This window comes from Nanorana parkeri, unplaced genomic scaffold, assembly GCF_000935625.1.
Source record: "Nanorana parkeri isolate BGI_ZX_2015 unplaced genomic scaffold, ASM93562v1 scaffold749, whole genome shotgun sequence".
Taxonomy (NCBI): domain Eukaryota; kingdom Metazoa; phylum Chordata; class Amphibia; order Anura; family Dicroglossidae; genus Nanorana; species Nanorana parkeri.
Window position 1 is genome coordinate 380,355 of NW_017307017.1, and position 16,702 is coordinate 397,056.

General features: G+C 40.8%; 1 protein-coding gene across 1 annotated transcript in view; it reads left to right on the top strand.

Moving 5' to 3' along the window:
* Nucleotides 1–16,702, top strand: part of MAPK8IP2 (mitogen-activated protein kinase 8 interacting protein 2) — a 53,204-nt gene that overhangs the window by 33,149 nt on the left and 3,353 nt on the right. Inside the window, exons 4-11 of the mRNA XM_018564421.1 lie at nucleotides 4,241–4,313; nucleotides 4,654–6,507; nucleotides 8,722–8,797; nucleotides 11,560–11,729; nucleotides 13,207–13,316; nucleotides 13,662–13,772; nucleotides 14,840–14,910; nucleotides 16,428–16,526. Of these exons, the coding sequence (XP_018419923.1) occupies nucleotides 4,241–4,313; nucleotides 4,654–6,507; nucleotides 8,722–8,797; nucleotides 11,560–11,729; nucleotides 13,207–13,316; nucleotides 13,662–13,772; nucleotides 14,840–14,910; nucleotides 16,428–16,526 (2,564 nt within the window). The remainder of the gene's footprint in view (nucleotides 1–4,240; nucleotides 4,314–4,653; nucleotides 6,508–8,721; nucleotides 8,798–11,559; nucleotides 11,730–13,206; nucleotides 13,317–13,661; nucleotides 13,773–14,839; nucleotides 14,911–16,427; nucleotides 16,527–16,702) is intronic.

Genomic DNA, 16,702 nt, shown 5'->3' on the forward strand with positions numbered 1-16,702 from the left:
CCTAAAGGTTTTAGGAATGACTAACGTATAAAAAGGGTCTCCCACTTTTTCCACTAAAAGTCACAAGCAGACCAATTTCCTCGGCAGCATTTGGACTGCTAACCTATACCACATACAAGAAGGTTGGTTTATCAAGCAATTTCTGAATGAACACTATAAAAGATCATATATCTTTTCTTTGAAATAATAAGTGTTCTAAAACCTTACTGGTTATATGCCTGTATCTGGTGAAATACAGGTAATCATATTCTGAGAGCATTTACTATATTTTCCCTTATGACACTAATGTTTATTTCACTTCAAATGACTGAAAACACTTATTTGTCGGTAGTTTAAATCTCTGATGAAATCTGATATGGACAATTGCACTACTGTAATAGGAAAAAAAACTTTGGATTGTCTTTAAGATTATTCGTCAGATGTAAAAAAATATGAATCCCTAACCTGTTGCACTCCCTTCCAGTTCTCTGTTAGCTTTGTGTATGATTGCCATTCTCTTTGGGACATACCTTTTCAGTTTTAAGATGGTGGTTATATTCTGCAAAGGCATTACATGTACCTGCCAAATTTTTAAAGCAGTTGTATTGCCTGATTATTACATTCAGTAAACGTAAGACTGAAATTCTCAGCAAAATATTTCAAGAAGAGTAAATGGAGGCAAGGAGCGCATAAAGTCGATAAATATTTCAAGACCTTCAATGTGGAATGCCAGACACATACAGTATATGTGAACTGTTTCACCTGCCAAAGACTTTGTAATTCTTTACAGCCAGCCTTGAAGTTTATACACCACTGCTACACTGTATAGCCAGGCAGCTGACACTCCTATTTGCTGATTCTGACTTGCAGTGTCCTATGTCAGCTCTTTACCTCCAACCTGACCACTGAACCAAATCCAGATCATAAGCCAACCTAGACAGGAGCATAGAGCCTGATGGATGTCCAGGGGGTTAATAATAGACATGTGCAATTTTTTGAAGTTGTTGAAGTTTTATTGTGTAAGCCTCAACTAAAAAAAGAAAAAAAAATCAGAATTTTCGTTAGCGGTAGTATGTACAAATTTTCTTTACAAACGAATTTGCGTTGCAGCAAAGTGACATTAGACAAAAGGTAACAAAATTTAATTTTTTTTACAGTCCGCAGAAGAGAAAAAAAAAGGTGCAAGGTTCTACACCCAAATGATACCAGACCCTTCAGGTCTGGTAGGGATGTTAGGAGGGACCCCTCCAAGTTAAAAACAAAAGTACGTGGGGTCCCCCCCAAAAGTCATACCAGGCCCTTTAGGTCATAGTTACCATAGTTACATAGTATTTGAGGTTGAATAAAGACATTAGTCCATCAAGTCCAACCTATTAGGATCTCATTCTAGGAGTACCTGTACCCCTGTATATTACGGTCCCTTAAGAAATCGTCCAAAAGTTTCTTGAACAATTCCACATTCTTTGCTGAAATCACCGCCTGTGGCAGTGAGTTCCAGACCCTAACTGATCTTACTGTGAAGAACCCCCTTCGCCCCTTGTGCTGGAATTTTTTTTCCATCAATTTTAGGTGATGGCCTCTAGTTTTTGTAATGGAGTTAATTTTAAACAGTTTGTCGCTAATGTTGTTACCACCATTAAACATTTTGTACATGGAAATCATATCCCCCCTTAATCTCCTCACCTCCAATGTGAACATGTTTAAATTTAGTAGCCTTGTCTCGTAGCTCTGGTCCTCCATGCCCCTAATTAGTTTGGTTGCCCTCCGCTGGACTTTTTCCAACTCAAGGACATCTTTTCTTAGTACTGGTGACCAGAACTGGACCGCGTACTCCAGATGAGGTCGAACCAATGATCTATAAAGTGGCAAAATTATAGACTTGTCCCTGCAATACATCCCCTTCTTAATACAGGACAAGACCCTGCTAGCTTTGTTTACAGCAGCCTGGCACTGCAAGCTACCTTTCAGTTTGTGGTCTACAATGACCCCCAAATCCTTCTCCATTTCTGACTTCCCTAGCGGCATACCCATAATTGTATAACCCATTTGTTTATTTTTATGTCCAAAGTGCTTTACTTTGCATTTATCGACATTAAACCTCATCTGCCACATTAAGGTCTGGTAGGAATTTAATGGGGAACCCCACACATGAAAAAAGTGGGGTCCACCCTATAATTCCTACCAGACCCTTGATCCGAGCACAGGCAGGGCAGGAAAGGGAGGGATGATTAAGCGCCCCCTCTCCACCAGGCCACATGCCCTCGGGGTCCCCATGCCGATGGTGACAAGGGCTTCTTCCCCACAACCCTGACCCGGTGGTTGTGGGGGTCTTTGGGCAGGGGGGGCTTATTTGCATCAGGGTACCCCTTTAATTAAGGTGTGGCCCAGATGCCACTGCTGACCCTTTTGGATAACTAAGGGGTACCGTACCACTACTCATTCACTAAAGAGTTAAAAGTAAATGTAAATAAAGAGACCACACAAAACCAAAAAAAACAAAGAGTAGATTTTTGACAAGTCCTTTATTTTTTTTAAAAATGGATCCATCAATGTAATCCAGCGGGAATAATGATGACAGATGCCTGCCGACTCGCCAAAAAGTTCCGCTGCACGCCAACCAGTCCGAACCTGACAAAGACTCGCCGCAAAATGACAGCTCTGGCCCTAGTAAACAAATGCGTGTTGCGAGCCGTGATGTCATGGGGCTCGATACGTCCATTTGACATCCTGAGCTGTCATGGAACACAATAGGATTCGGGAGCTCCTGAATGCTATCTGTGAGCTCCTGAATGCCATTCGGGTCTGTGAGCCGAGGTGCCCTAATACTATTCATTTGACACCTCACCCGAATGGCATTCAGGAGCTCCCGAATGCTATTGTGTTCTATGACAGCTCAGAATGTCAAATGGCGAATGAGCCCCGTGACGTCATGACTTGCTCCGCCCATTTGTTTACATTCGGGCCAGAGCTGTCATTTTGCGGTGAGTCTTCAAAGGGTTCCGACAGATCGGCATGCGGCAGGACTTTTTTAATTTTGGCGAGTCGGCGGGCATCATTCATCATGATTGATGCTGGATTACATCGATAGAGCCATTATTTTTTTTTTAAATAAAGAACTTTTGGGTTTTTTTCAATTACATTTTTCAAAACATGTGGTCTCTTTATTTACATGTACTTTTAACACTTTAGTAAATGAGTAGGGGTACAAGTACCCCTTACTCATTCAAAACCAGGGTGGGGGGGCAGCGGCATCTGGGTGGCCCCTAGTTAAAACAGTACCCTGATGCAAATAAGCCCCCCTGCCTGCAGACCCCCACCATTACAGGGTCAGGGTTGTGTGTCAAAGAGACCCTTGCCCTTATCAGCATGGGGACACCCTCCCAATGCCGAGGGCATGTGACCTGGTATGGTGCAGGGAGGGAGGGGCACTACCCCTTTCCTGCCCTGCCTATGCTCGGATCAAGGGTCTGGTAAGAATTTTAGGTGGGACCCCACCTTTTCTGTTCTTCATTATTTGGGGGGTGGGGTTACCCCTTAAAATTTCTACCAGACCTAAAGGTTTTTTACTTTGGGGGGTCCCTCCTAACATTCATACCCGACCTAAAGGGTCTGGCATCAAATGAAGAGGAACCTCACGATTCTTTATTTTTGTTTTCTCCTACAGACTTTTTAAAAAATTATCATTTTTTTTTAATTTTGTCTAATGTCACTTTGCTGCAACGAAAATTTGTTCATAACGAAAATTTGTACATTTTACCGCTAACGAAAATTCAGATTTCCTTCTAATCCGCAAACTAATTGACTTTCGGACCCGAATGTCGAAAAACGAATTAATGAACATTCAGAATGAAAACAAAATGAAACAATTTTTTTGCCGGCGCACATGTCTACTAGCAAAGAGCTGTGCACCTACCTGTCACTTCACAAGGGAGGATGCACTTGTAGGCACTGGGTGTCTGATGGGGCAGGCCATGCCAGAATATGCATATGAGGTGACTAGAATGGTATGGCTAATCTGCCCTTAATTATCTGTGCACTCAACAGTGAATCAGTATCATCACACGTATGAATTATTATCCAATGAGCAGTAAGCTAATAAGAGAAATTGTAAAGAGACAATCTGAGTGAAAAATCCCTTTACAAAAGACATTTAGGAGCTATGTCTGGGTTTATAAGTTTGTATATATAAATATATAAATGTGGTAGGTACAGAATGCAGTATATTGGATTATTTTGAGCTATTCTATTCTCTAAATCTCAGGACACACTTAACAACAACGGTGGATTCATTTCTCAGAGTGACAGCTGGGCAGATCCTGAGAGAAATGAGACCGGTGAGAGCGTTAGACTCTTTGCATGTGTATCTATTACTTCTTTCACGGTGTCCCTCATTTGTGTTGTTTTAGTACATCTTTATTGTTGGAGGGCATTTTCCTCCATAATAAGAAAGTTGGTGAGCTTTGGATGTGGTTAGCATATTCCCTCTTTCTGTGATGACACATTTCCTCTCTAAAATCTTCTTTTGCTTGGACATTTCTCTAGCTATGTGAACCAAACTGCAGTCTGCATGTGTGTCTTAATTATAAATGCTTTCCCTATTTTTCATGCCTCAGTGTAAACTATTTAATATCTGTCTATGAAAAGTTGTCCTAATACATCTTCTTAAACCTGCAGAACTGGTATCCCATACCCAGGTTACTCAGTGTGAAGTAGACTCTCACAAAGAAGCTGACAGTTACAACAATGAAACAGAGCTGGAGAGTAAAGAAGTAATTGATGTGTCTACAGTAGCACCTGACACCAATCACCGTTACAGCTATGGTGACTCATGGCCTTCAGATCCTGAGTTTAGGGTATCTACACCACCCCTAGAGAATGTGGAGGATCTGAGTCCTGATCAGAGAGAGAGCACACGGGGTCATCCATCCAATTCTTCTAATGAAACTACATCTCCATCTTCAGATCCTGGAATTGAGGCAGATCTCACTAGTCGAAATAGGTATGTGCCAGCTGGACACAGCAACCAGGATCTAAGCTCTCCTGGCTCTGATTCAGATATAGAAGGGGAAATAGAAGCAGCATTTGCTTGTGAAGGTGGAAGACTTGTGAGCAACATGATCTCATCAATATCAGAAACAGAGCTAGATTTGACTAGTGAGTCAAGCAGTGGAAGGTCCTCTCACCTCACCAACTCCATTGAAGAGGCTAGTTCCCCAACCTCTGATCCAGAACCAGATCCCATTGGACAGGGAGGCTTTCATGGTCTAAAAGAATCCATCTTACTTGACAAGGAAGAGGAGAGAGGTTCTATAATGATGGAGCCTGAGGAGAAATACAGTGCATGGCATGTAAATGAAGAAGGTTTTGGCCAGGTGGAAGCTGATCAAAATAAAGAACGTAGTATGGAAAGTATTAGAAGATCCTTTTACTTACCAGTTGGTCCCAAGTTAATGCCAGAAACAGATGTACACAGTGAATATGACTCAGATTCAGAATCTGAAGCTGATCTGAGTGAAGATTCAGATTCTCCTTGGCTGCTTAGTAACCTGGTTAATAAGATGATTTCTGAAGGCTCATATCCTATAACCTGCCCAGACGAATGCCTTCAGAGGCAGACAAGCCCATCATGTGACACACTTTCTCCTGCCTCTGAGTTAGATCCTGAGACTGTTGGGCCAGAGATAGAGGCTGACCTTTCCACTCCCAATGATTCTCCAAAGGAAGTAGCTGAAGAGCAACAGAGCATAGAGCTGGTGGATATGGAGACTCTGCAACACTCTCTAAGCCATCATGATAGAGAAGAAAGTGGCCCTGGTTTGTATGTTCTGCATGATTCATGTGACACAGTTACTCCAATTTTTGAAGGCCTTCCCCTGCATCTGGAGGGATTATCTCATGCAGCTAAATGTCGATCTCAATCTCCAAGGCATCTTACTGAAAAGAAAACTTGGTCTAGAACTGAAGAAATTTTACAGGAGCAAAGGGAAGGCTGGGACATTGACCGGGACTTGGATTCTGGAATTCTGGAAGATAATGACCTATGTGATGATCTATGTCAAGAACTGGACCAAAATCAGCCAACAATCGACATTTCGACAGCCAAAACTAATCGTGGTTTTAACCTAGAATATTCTGTTGAAGATGATGAAGGCATTCCCTATTACAGAAGCCTGAAGGGTTCTCCCTACCAGAATTGTGGGGATGAAGAATCCTTTTTGCAGAACCATACAGCTGAATCACGGCTTATGGATGATTCTTTGGCTTATGACTCAATGAAATATACACTGGTGGTGGATGAGCACACTCAGCTGGAACTAGTTAGCCTTCAGAGATGTACTTCAATATTAAGTGATGGTAGTGACCTCCTGAGAGCTTGCGATAATTGTGATTTGGAGGAAGATGAATTTGGAGATGAAGTTGAAATTCAAGAACATGAATCTTCATCAGAAGACTCATCACCAGAGCCCAATATGCCTTTTTCCAAGAAGTTCCTCAACGTCTTTGTAAACAGCACATCACGGTCATCAAGTAAGTTGTTTTTTTATATTGACAAAATACTGCTGTCCAACCAAGCTGATTGCCAGCTATCTTTTACACCTCTTTTCCCCTTCAATGTTTCTGGATTGCTATGCACAACAAACCAGCACCGAGCTACTAGTTCACAGCAGAGCTTTCATAGCCAGGAGCACTGCAGTAGTGGTCAAGGGGTCATTGTGCTGTTTTCTGTCTTGCAGATGCATTGAGCTACTAGGCCTATTTAGTAAAGCAAAATGAAGTGACTTCGTGCAAAGTGAAGCGACTCGTACCAGCAAATTCCAAATTTGGTTTACTGCAGTGAGATCAGTCTAGACATAATTTCATCTTGAGCCTATGGGTTTCTTCACTTTTCACTACTTTATTAAGGAGACCTGTGGTGCTGAAGATATACTGTCTTACTTTGTATATTTCAGTTAAAGAGGTTTTGGATAATATGGCCTGTTAGTGTTAAAGCCAAACTTCTCCCATAGCAATATTTAAAGAATGAAGAAGAGTTAGAACCACTGTCAGGTTTTATAGTTGCCTGTGCTATCGTTGGGGAGATTTTCCAGCACTTCCTGTTCTTATAACATCCTGACACAAATTGTGCCACTGGGACAAGTAGTGAAAAGTAATTTTGTAAAAACCTGCAATCTACGTCCCCACTCTACAAGTGTGTTTTAGTAGCTGTTTTTTTGTCTGTAAGAATGACTTCCCTTCATTTATAGCTCTCTTTTCCCTGCAAAATAAAGCAATAAAATCTGACAGGTTCGAAACCTTGCCCCCCACTATCCAAAACTAAATAAAAGTTTGGCTGGAGGTGGCTTTAACCATCCCTTTTGTGCAGATTAAGCCCTGTCAACTCATACACGTCAATTCCCACCTCTTTTGCCAAGGTTCCCCTGCATCTGCATGTGATATCTGTCAAAAGGTCAGATTGAGAAAATGTTGATGTCACAATGATATTCTAAGATGCTGCATGATATCTAAGCTTATCACATGTGAGTTAGTTAAAGTGTTATTCTACTTTTACTGTCAAATGTTAGAAAACCCCACTATCTGTTTGGTATGTGCTCCTATTCACGCAGCATACCTAACAATTATTTAATAAAAAATATTTCTTAACTTTGACCTGAAGGCTACTGAAGGCTACAGTGAATGTAGGTGGACATGCTGAGGGACAGACTGAGCTCCTCCTCATTAACATACAGTGCTTCTAAGTCTTTAATAATTTGTTAGGACTGACAGTGTTTAAATCTAGCTTACAACTGGTGATTAAATCTGCCAGCACAGTACAGACAGGGTTAATTAGAGTACACATAACTTTGCACAGCCCTCTCTTTATCATGACATAGGGGTAGAGATGTTCAGATACCAAGTACCGTACTTGGTACAGGCACAAGTACAGATACTTTTCCAGCTCCAAGTCTAGACTACAGAAAAATTGAAAAGTTAGGAGGCAGCTGTCATTTGTAAGGAGCATACGGAGCTCCTGTGATTTGTGCATCCATGTTTTAATGTATGGTGTTTTTTAAAATAAATATATGTAAGGGATGCACCAATACCATTTTTTCAAGTACTGATACATGTCCAAGTACTCACAGATACAAGTATTGTTACATTTTTGTTTATTGTCTTGCGCCAGTTTTTCTAAAACAATACAGACAAATGATTTCAGGACAGTGCTGGAGCTCCAGAGCCCGGTCCCAGCTGCAACTGCTGCAACTCTGGTAGTTCTCATGAAAATGCCAAGTATCGGTACTGGTATCTGAACATCCCTACATAGGGGTATTCCTAAAACTACTACAGGGTTATAAAGCAGACCTCATCCCCATTTATTGAAGCAGGGAAGGCATCCTGGTTTCTAAAAGGGATTTGCCCACCTTCAGCATTGCTTGCAATGACTGGACATAACTGGGCATTGTAGGGTTTCCCTATGAAACAGAAAAAGTGCTTTCAACTGTTGCCTTTAATGAGAAAAGAAAACAAGTATAACACTATGCATGCACAGCATTCACATGTCTCCCGGTCACAGCAGTGGGCCTGAGGACAGGCAGATCCTTGCTGTCAATCACGAGTCACATAATGTTTGCGTCAATATAAGGTGGTGAGGCAAGAAGATGCATAGACGTTTTAGCAATGCCCACCCCCTTTTAATTCGTTTGTAAACAAGGCCCTACAGTTTTCTGTTTCCTTAATCTTGTTTTCTTTGAATGTTTTTCATAGGCACTGAATCATTTGGCTTATTCTCTTGTGTATTAAATGGAGAAGAGCGAGAGCAGACACACCGAGCTGTTTTCAGGTGAGAAGTCTCACTTTTAGTACAAGCTTGTTTAGTATTACAAGAAAACAAATGCCCAATGGTTTGTTATTTCATTTTTGCTCCTCTCAAAATTATTTTTTAACTATATTTGCAAGATGAACAAGAGTTAATTGTGAACCCATCACATTGCTTAACCTTTCTCATTAACCACTTCAAGACCAGGTGTTTAGACCCCCTTCCTGGCCAGGCCATTTTTCAGTATTCAGCGCTGCGATACTTTGACTGACGTTTATTCCGTCATGCAACGCTGTACTGAGATGAATTTTATACCATTTTTTGGGGACAGATAGAGCTTTCTTTTGGTGGTATTTAATCACCGCTACGGGTTTTATTGTTTATTATAATTAGGAAAAATTACTGAAAATTTTGAAAAAAAAACGTTTTTTGTAACATTATGTTAGGAAACATTTATTATTACCCAGTTTTTTGGTCAAATATTAAAGATCAGGTCACGTCGGTTAAATAGACACTAAACATGTCAAGCTTGAAAATTGCGCGCAACCTCGACATCGCAGAAAACGACGGCAACCAAAATTGGCCATAGGCGACTCTTTAAACGTTTTTACCGCTCATCAGTTTAGTGTTATCAGTGATTGATGGCCCTAGACTTATTGCTCTCACTCCGACGTTCGCGGCGATATGTAACATGTGCAGCGTAATGGGCGCAATCGTCTTTTTTGCACGTATGCGCCCCCGACGCATGTTTGCATGCGTGTATGTATGGGTGGGGACTTTAAAAAAAAAAAAAATTTCTTTAATTCTTTTTTATGTGTAACTTAAAATTTTGGGGGGGGACTTTAATTTTTTTTTTTTTTTTTTTTTTCACTAAACTTTATCGCTATCACATACGGGGGCTAATAAAACCCCCCTATGTGATAGCAAAATATGTGACAGGTCCTCTTTATGGAGACATCAGGGGTCTCCAAGACCCCTAATGTCACCTAGGACCCCCCAAAAGAAGCTGATGAAGCAGAGATCTGCTCCATCAGCTTCTTTGCAGCTTCTGAAGCTGGAGAGTGACACAAGAATGCGGAAGTGATGTATTATACAACACTTCCGTATTCTTGCAGCGGAGAGGGGACCGGATGGAGCTCGTGTACCGAGCTCTCTCTGATCCCCTGTGTCACAGGCGACATGCTGATCCCGGGCTCGCAGCGGGCACAGCGGAGCCCGGGATCAGCGGCACAACAGCGGGGGGGGACCGCGGGGGGGGGGGACACCCGATCGGCACCCCATACATGCGATCGGCCGGCTCTACAGCCGGCGGATCGCATGTATATTAACGGGCATCGCTGCCCGTTTTTAAATTCCGGCCATTTCCCGCTCGCGCGTGCCTGGCGGCGCGCGCAAGGGGGCGTGTCTGAGCGGACGTCTAGAGACGCCCGCTCAGATCGAGAGAGCTCCTGGCCGGCCGTTTTTTTACTACGGCCGGCCCGGAGGTAGTTAAAACACAATATAAGAGTTGCATTGTGAGGTTCCTACATGTAACTCCACCTTCTTAATATCAAGGAAGCCTAGTTATTCTGCTAATACAGGCTAACTGCAGTCTGGACAATTTTCTTTTCATAGCTATGCCCATTGCTCCACTTAGGTGAGAGTGCCACTGTTGCTATTAAAGGAGAACTATGAGGTGAGTGCTTTTCACTCACCTCATAGTTCTAGCTGACCTGTGACAATGAGACTGTCACAGGTCGGCTCAGTACTCACGCAGCTGGGCGGATCCCGTCATCTACGTCGGGATCCGCTTCAGGTGCGGCGTCTCAGTATACCGCGAGCTGTAGCTTGCGGTATACTGAGCTTAGGGTAACGGCAGGACGCTAGTTTGTGTCCTCCCGTTACCCTAAGGAGAACTATGGGGAAAAGCCCTGACCCCATAGTTCTCCTATAAAGGAATATTTCTTGGATTGTGGATTATTGTGGGCAAAACATATCAAGTAAAGGGTGTATTTATAAAAAAATTGGATACCATGGAACCCTGCAGTCAGCATGTCTACCTTACACAGGGGATCAGTGCCATATCCATTTATCTTGTATTAACTTGTGTCCATGTACACATCAGGTGCTCAGCCCATATGGATCAGTGAACTCTGCAAACATTTTTAGGGCATATCAGCTTAATGGAGCTTGAACTATCATTAATCTCACTGATGATAACCCTGTTTTCATCATAAATTCAATTGTCATCAAATCTAAATACAAGGGGACCGATTTCTAAAAAGTGGAGGAAAGATCTCAGTGTTGACTGTAGCAACCAACTAATGTCAGCTATGTGAGCTTCTAATGCAACTTTACAAGTGAAAGCTGGAATTTGATTTGTTGCATTGGGCAGCACATATCTTTTCTGTCTTCAGATTTTTCATAAATCAGACCCAAAATCAAATATGTCACTAAGGTACTGGCATATGTACTTTAACATACTGGGGAGTATTAACTGTTTCACAAATGGTAACTACTGTATAAGTAAAAAAGGTTGCAACTCAGTCCCTAAGGTCCTGTGTCGATGGGCTTTTGGCTTGTGTTGATGGCATTAGTTTGAGACACTTATGAGATCATTCCGTATTCATTGACAGGTGCATTTGACCTGCAGTTAACCTCCTTCTGACCAGCTTCAAGTGAGTTTTGCATTCTAATAGACTGGTATGTTAATGCAAAACTTGCTTGAAGTGAACAAAAGGGAGTGAATAGGTCTTTACACTAGTCACATAGTTTTGACTTCTGCTGTTTGTGGCTCCGCTATTCAGGTTTATTCCTCGTCATGAAGATGAGCTTGAACTGGATGTTGATGACCCATTATTGGTGGAATGTGAGGACGGTTCTTGGTGTCATGGCTATAACATGAGAACAGGAGAGAGAGGGATCTTTCCTTCATTTTATGCCCATGAGGTCGTCTGTCCTGTAAAGGAGAATGTTGGTAAGCAACTTAAATGAGAGTTTTAGTCTTTTAACATTTTTTTACATATACATGTGAAATAGATGCATAATATATATAATCACTTGATGTGTGTTAATTATTAAAAAACAGTTTGTATATATCATTTATAATTATACAGTATATATGTACAAGGGGCACCCATATTTGCTCATTGCATATACAGACTCCACTTCTTACTTAGAAGCACTAGCACATAGTAGAACTCCAAGGTTGTGTCTCGCTGATGCTCTTTGTTTCTTTGCAGACCCACAATGCTCCTTGCAGCCCATAGACCATGTCATTGTTTCTAATGTAGATGTTAGATTATTGAGAGGTCTCAGGAGAAGTTTTTTTAGTATTTTTTTAAATTCATGGCAAGAAATAATGCGATTTGGTAAGGCTGACCAAATCATGGCCTATTGAGTGGTCTGACTTTTCAATTTAAGGTCCTTTTTTAAATGCTTTAATTCTTCAAAAATGTTTCCAAATCCTGTTACTGGCGTTAGAGAGTCACTTAGGCTCTTTTATAAGACCTGTGGTAGAAAAATAAAGAGGGTTCCAATGTAGATATTCGGTTAATAGTAAATAAGATGAAGCTGTGATCACTTTAAATACCCAAACATAAATAAGGGAAAAAAACAACAAAAACAGCATTTTTGCTTAAACATGACAAAATGATTTTAGTGCAACTGAAGCCAAAACTTCAGATGGGAAGTGAAGAGAAATCTCTCCAATGGAACACAGATGGCAAAAAACAGGGGTTATAATCCTCCCTTACTCCATCCAAAACATAAAACAAAGTTTTGGCTTCGGTTCTACTTTAAAGTGAACACAGTTTCACCTTATTTGCTAATTTAATGGAACATTTACATTGCAAAGTAAAAATTCCCTACTCCTTTACTAAATCAACCGCAATTTGTTTTCATTAAAACATATTTAGCTTGACCTTAAAATCCATTCTCATACAAACATAGTACACAGAAATCATTCAGGTGCCAGAAGACAGTGAGGACCAAAGAGGTGAGGATTACTTCTTCTACATTCAAAAGATGGGGGACAACAATCTCTGCAGGTCTTGCCTTTGGATCTGATTTTTTTGCATATTTACCGATGACATGGTCACTCACAGTATTATTATTTTTCTGCTTATTAAGCAGATGTTGAGATTTTAAGCAAGGGAAAGCGTGGGAACATTTCTGTTAGAGGAAATCTTTACTGAGATAACTACGGTGGCTGCCTTTGCTGCTTTGTGAGGCACTGACCAGAAACAAGTAATCAGATCAGGATTTGTGACTTCACCTTGCCTTCACTTGTTTCATGCATGTTCTAGGTTAGTGACTCAGAAAGTACCGAAGCCAGACACAGCCAGGCAAACCGCATGCTTATAGGGAGGTTAGCACCGGCACCTTTTTATGGGTTTTTTTCCAACGACAGAAGACTATAAAAAAATAAACAAGCTTATTTAATTACTTTGCAGTTCTCAAAGGAAACTCTCCCTGGGTTCAGATGTTTGATGTGCAGTTTTTGGGTTCTGTGGAAGTTCCACATCATCAAGGCAATGGTATCCTATGTGCAGCTATGCAAAAGGTAAGAAGAACGTTTATACTGAAGCTGTCACTTAGGCAACGTTATATTTAGGATGGCTATGAGCTTGTTATTTGTAAAGCAGGATAAAAATACTTACCTATTAAGATTCATTAACTTAATTTTGGAAGCCATCATTTATCTGTCGTGTACTAACACATGAATGTAGTTTATGCACTGGAAACAGATGATAATAAAGTATAGTGTGATGGTACTGGGACAGAGTTAACTGAGAGGCTGAATATTAATTTAATACCTGCTTTCACTGTATGTAGTGATTGTTAAGGCTTGAATATAAGCAACTGTGATGAATTACTGTGTGACCACTATTTCTTATTGTACAATCAGATTGCAACTGCAAGGAAACTGACAGTACACCTGAGACCGCCCGCCAGTTGTGAACTGGAGATTTCCCTGCGGGGTGTCAAACTCATTCTAAGAGGAAATGACAGGCCAGAGGTACAAATACATTTTTACTTTTTAATGTAATTAATTATTCAAATATTGAAAATATATAACATTTCCAATATTCACTTAGAGGCCATGAAAATAGAAACCTTATTCCCTCAGTGGGCATAAACCTTGCAATTTAAATGTGTGAAATAAATAAATAGACATGCATTAGAAACCCCATTTATACTCTTGCATTGCATGTGAACAGGTTACAGTTTAAAGTGTGATCTAGCAAACTCTAAAACAGATATGGTGGTCAGTGCTAGAAGAATAGGTTTGAGCATTGTCAAGACTGTTTAATTGTTTGGTGATAGTTTTTAAAATGTACAAAAAATGGAACATAACAAGGCTCCCCATAAGTACTTTTGCTATGTGGAAGGCAGCCATGGTCGGCATTAAGTGGCTTATTCCATAATGACAAATTGGCAGTTCATAGAATAATAATTAACGTCATAATACTATTGTAGGGTACATATGCATTGCACACTTTGCTATGTAAGCCATACTGTATATGGTGCCATGTTTGTTAAAAGCAGCATAGCAAGGGCATTGTATTGTCCATGTGAAGGTGCCATTTGCCTGGAACACTTTAGTATTGTAAAGGTGAGTGCACAATGTAAATTTATTACCATATTGTTCCATACACACATGATGACAGTCTTGAAATTTTTGCATCAATTATTTAACAAATGCAAGATTATTTTCTCATAAATTTGTTGTGCACCTGAAATATTATTATATTATTTGATCTCAACCTCCATTTTTACATACAAATGAATCAATATCATATATTCGGTGGTACGTTTAGCCTATCTGTGCAATAAAACTGGTAATGAACGGAAAACACCCATTTTTGATTGGAAAAATAATAAAGTATGGTAATGAAAACACTACACATACAATATGCTTTGTGCATTGACCCCTTATATAGAAAATTAAACTCTTTCAGAAGCAGAGTATATTTCCAGTGTAACAGAAGGCACTAGATCTTCTTTCCAGTGCTTGCAGTTTCATGAACAGTACAATGGACTGTTGGATCTGTTGTCTTATTGTTCTTATTTGTTGTTCTGCAGGATGAGCGCTGCAGTCATTTCTTCCAGATGAAGAATATTTCCTTTTGTGGTTGTCATCCACGTAACAGCTGGTAAGAAGTTAAATGCTTTTTAGAACTGGGATATCAGTGTATCTCTTAGTAGGTCAGATTTGGGCAAATATAGAAGCTATAAGTCTGGTCAGTATTTTCCTATTCACAAATACATTGCCTGTCCAAAAAAAGTCAGCACCTGGATTTAGCTAACCAAATAGGTCAGAACCTTCTAGGGATGCACCGACACTGGTTTTTCGATATCGAGTACCAATATTTTCTATTCGGTACTCGCTGTTAGCAATACCGGAAATCCTATTAAGTAAGCCGGGTAGGCGTAATGACTCGCCACCTGGCTTCCCGATTAACCGAGAAACCGTCTCCATGCTCCCTGGTCACCAGGTGATGAGGAAGCATGGAACCGGCTTTCTGGCCAATCAGGAACCCGGAGGCTGGTAATGACTAGTCATTTGGCTTCCTGATTAGCCAGCTTCCCGACCAATCAGGAAGCCAGGTGGTGAGTCATTACACGGCGCTCGGCTTCCTGATTGGCCGGGAAGCCGGCTTCATGCTACCTAATCCAAACCCACAGGGGAGCATGGAGCCAGCTTTCTGGACAATCAGGAAGCAGGGGGGCAGGTAATGACTCGCCACCTGGCTTCCTGATTGGCCAGCTTCCCGACCAATCAGGAAGCTGGGCGGCAAGTAATTACATGCCACCCACCTGGTGACAAGGGAGCATGGAGCCAGCTTCACGGGTAATCAGGAAGCCAAGCAGTGTGTAATGATTCGCAGCCCAGCTTCCTGATACCAGAATATCCAGTATTGAGATAGGCATCGGGAGCATACTAGTATCAGTATCGGTGCATCCCTAGAACCTTCCATTGGATAATAAGTCTGGATTCAGCAACATTATGTCCCTAAAATGTGGGGTTCAGCTGCCTACCTAAAAATAATCAAGTTTTCCTTAACAAATGATTTTTTCTTCCCTGATGGCATGGGCATACTCCAACATGGCGATGCCAGGATTCATTGGGCTCATATTGTGAAAGAGTGGTACAGGGAGCATGAGACATAATTTTCACACATGGATTGGCCACCACAGAGACTAAACCTTAACCCCATTGAGAATCTTTGGGATGTGCTGGAGAAGACTTTTACGCAGTGACTTGACACTGTCATCATTACGGCAAGTGAAAAATTAATGCAACTCTGGGTGGAAATAATTGATTTGACGTTGCATAAACTTATCAAAATGATGCATTTGAGAATGTGTGCTGTAGACTAAGCTAAAGGCGGTCCATCCAAATATTAATATTAGTATGACTTTTTTTTTTTTGCACAGGCAGTGTATAATAGCTAAATGCAAACAAACAGCCACAACAAAAAGATAAACCAGGAGAAGTTTTTTTTTTAAAAACATTTCTTTTGGTGCATTCTTTCTTGGTTCTTAGGTCCTGGTGTGTTTTTAAATAATTTGATTAACTTTTAGAGAGCCGAATATTATGCACATAATTGCAGTTCATTTGTATGTGATATTTTCATATTTTGAACCTGTTTTTCATTTCCTGTTACAGCTATTTCGGCTTCATCACGAAACATCCTGTTCTCAATCGATTTGCGTGCCATGTCTTTGTTTCCCAGGATTCAATGCGACGCGTAGCCGAATGTGTGGGGTAAGTTTGATACAGAATGTGTAGACCAAGTAAACACCTAATTAACACATTCTTACTACTATGTGGACTCATCACAATAATGGTGATGATAAATAGTTTGTGTTTGGTGAATGGCTACATTAGTCCATTAGTAATAATGAAGTTTTGGCACCGCGACAGACACAATAAATTATTAG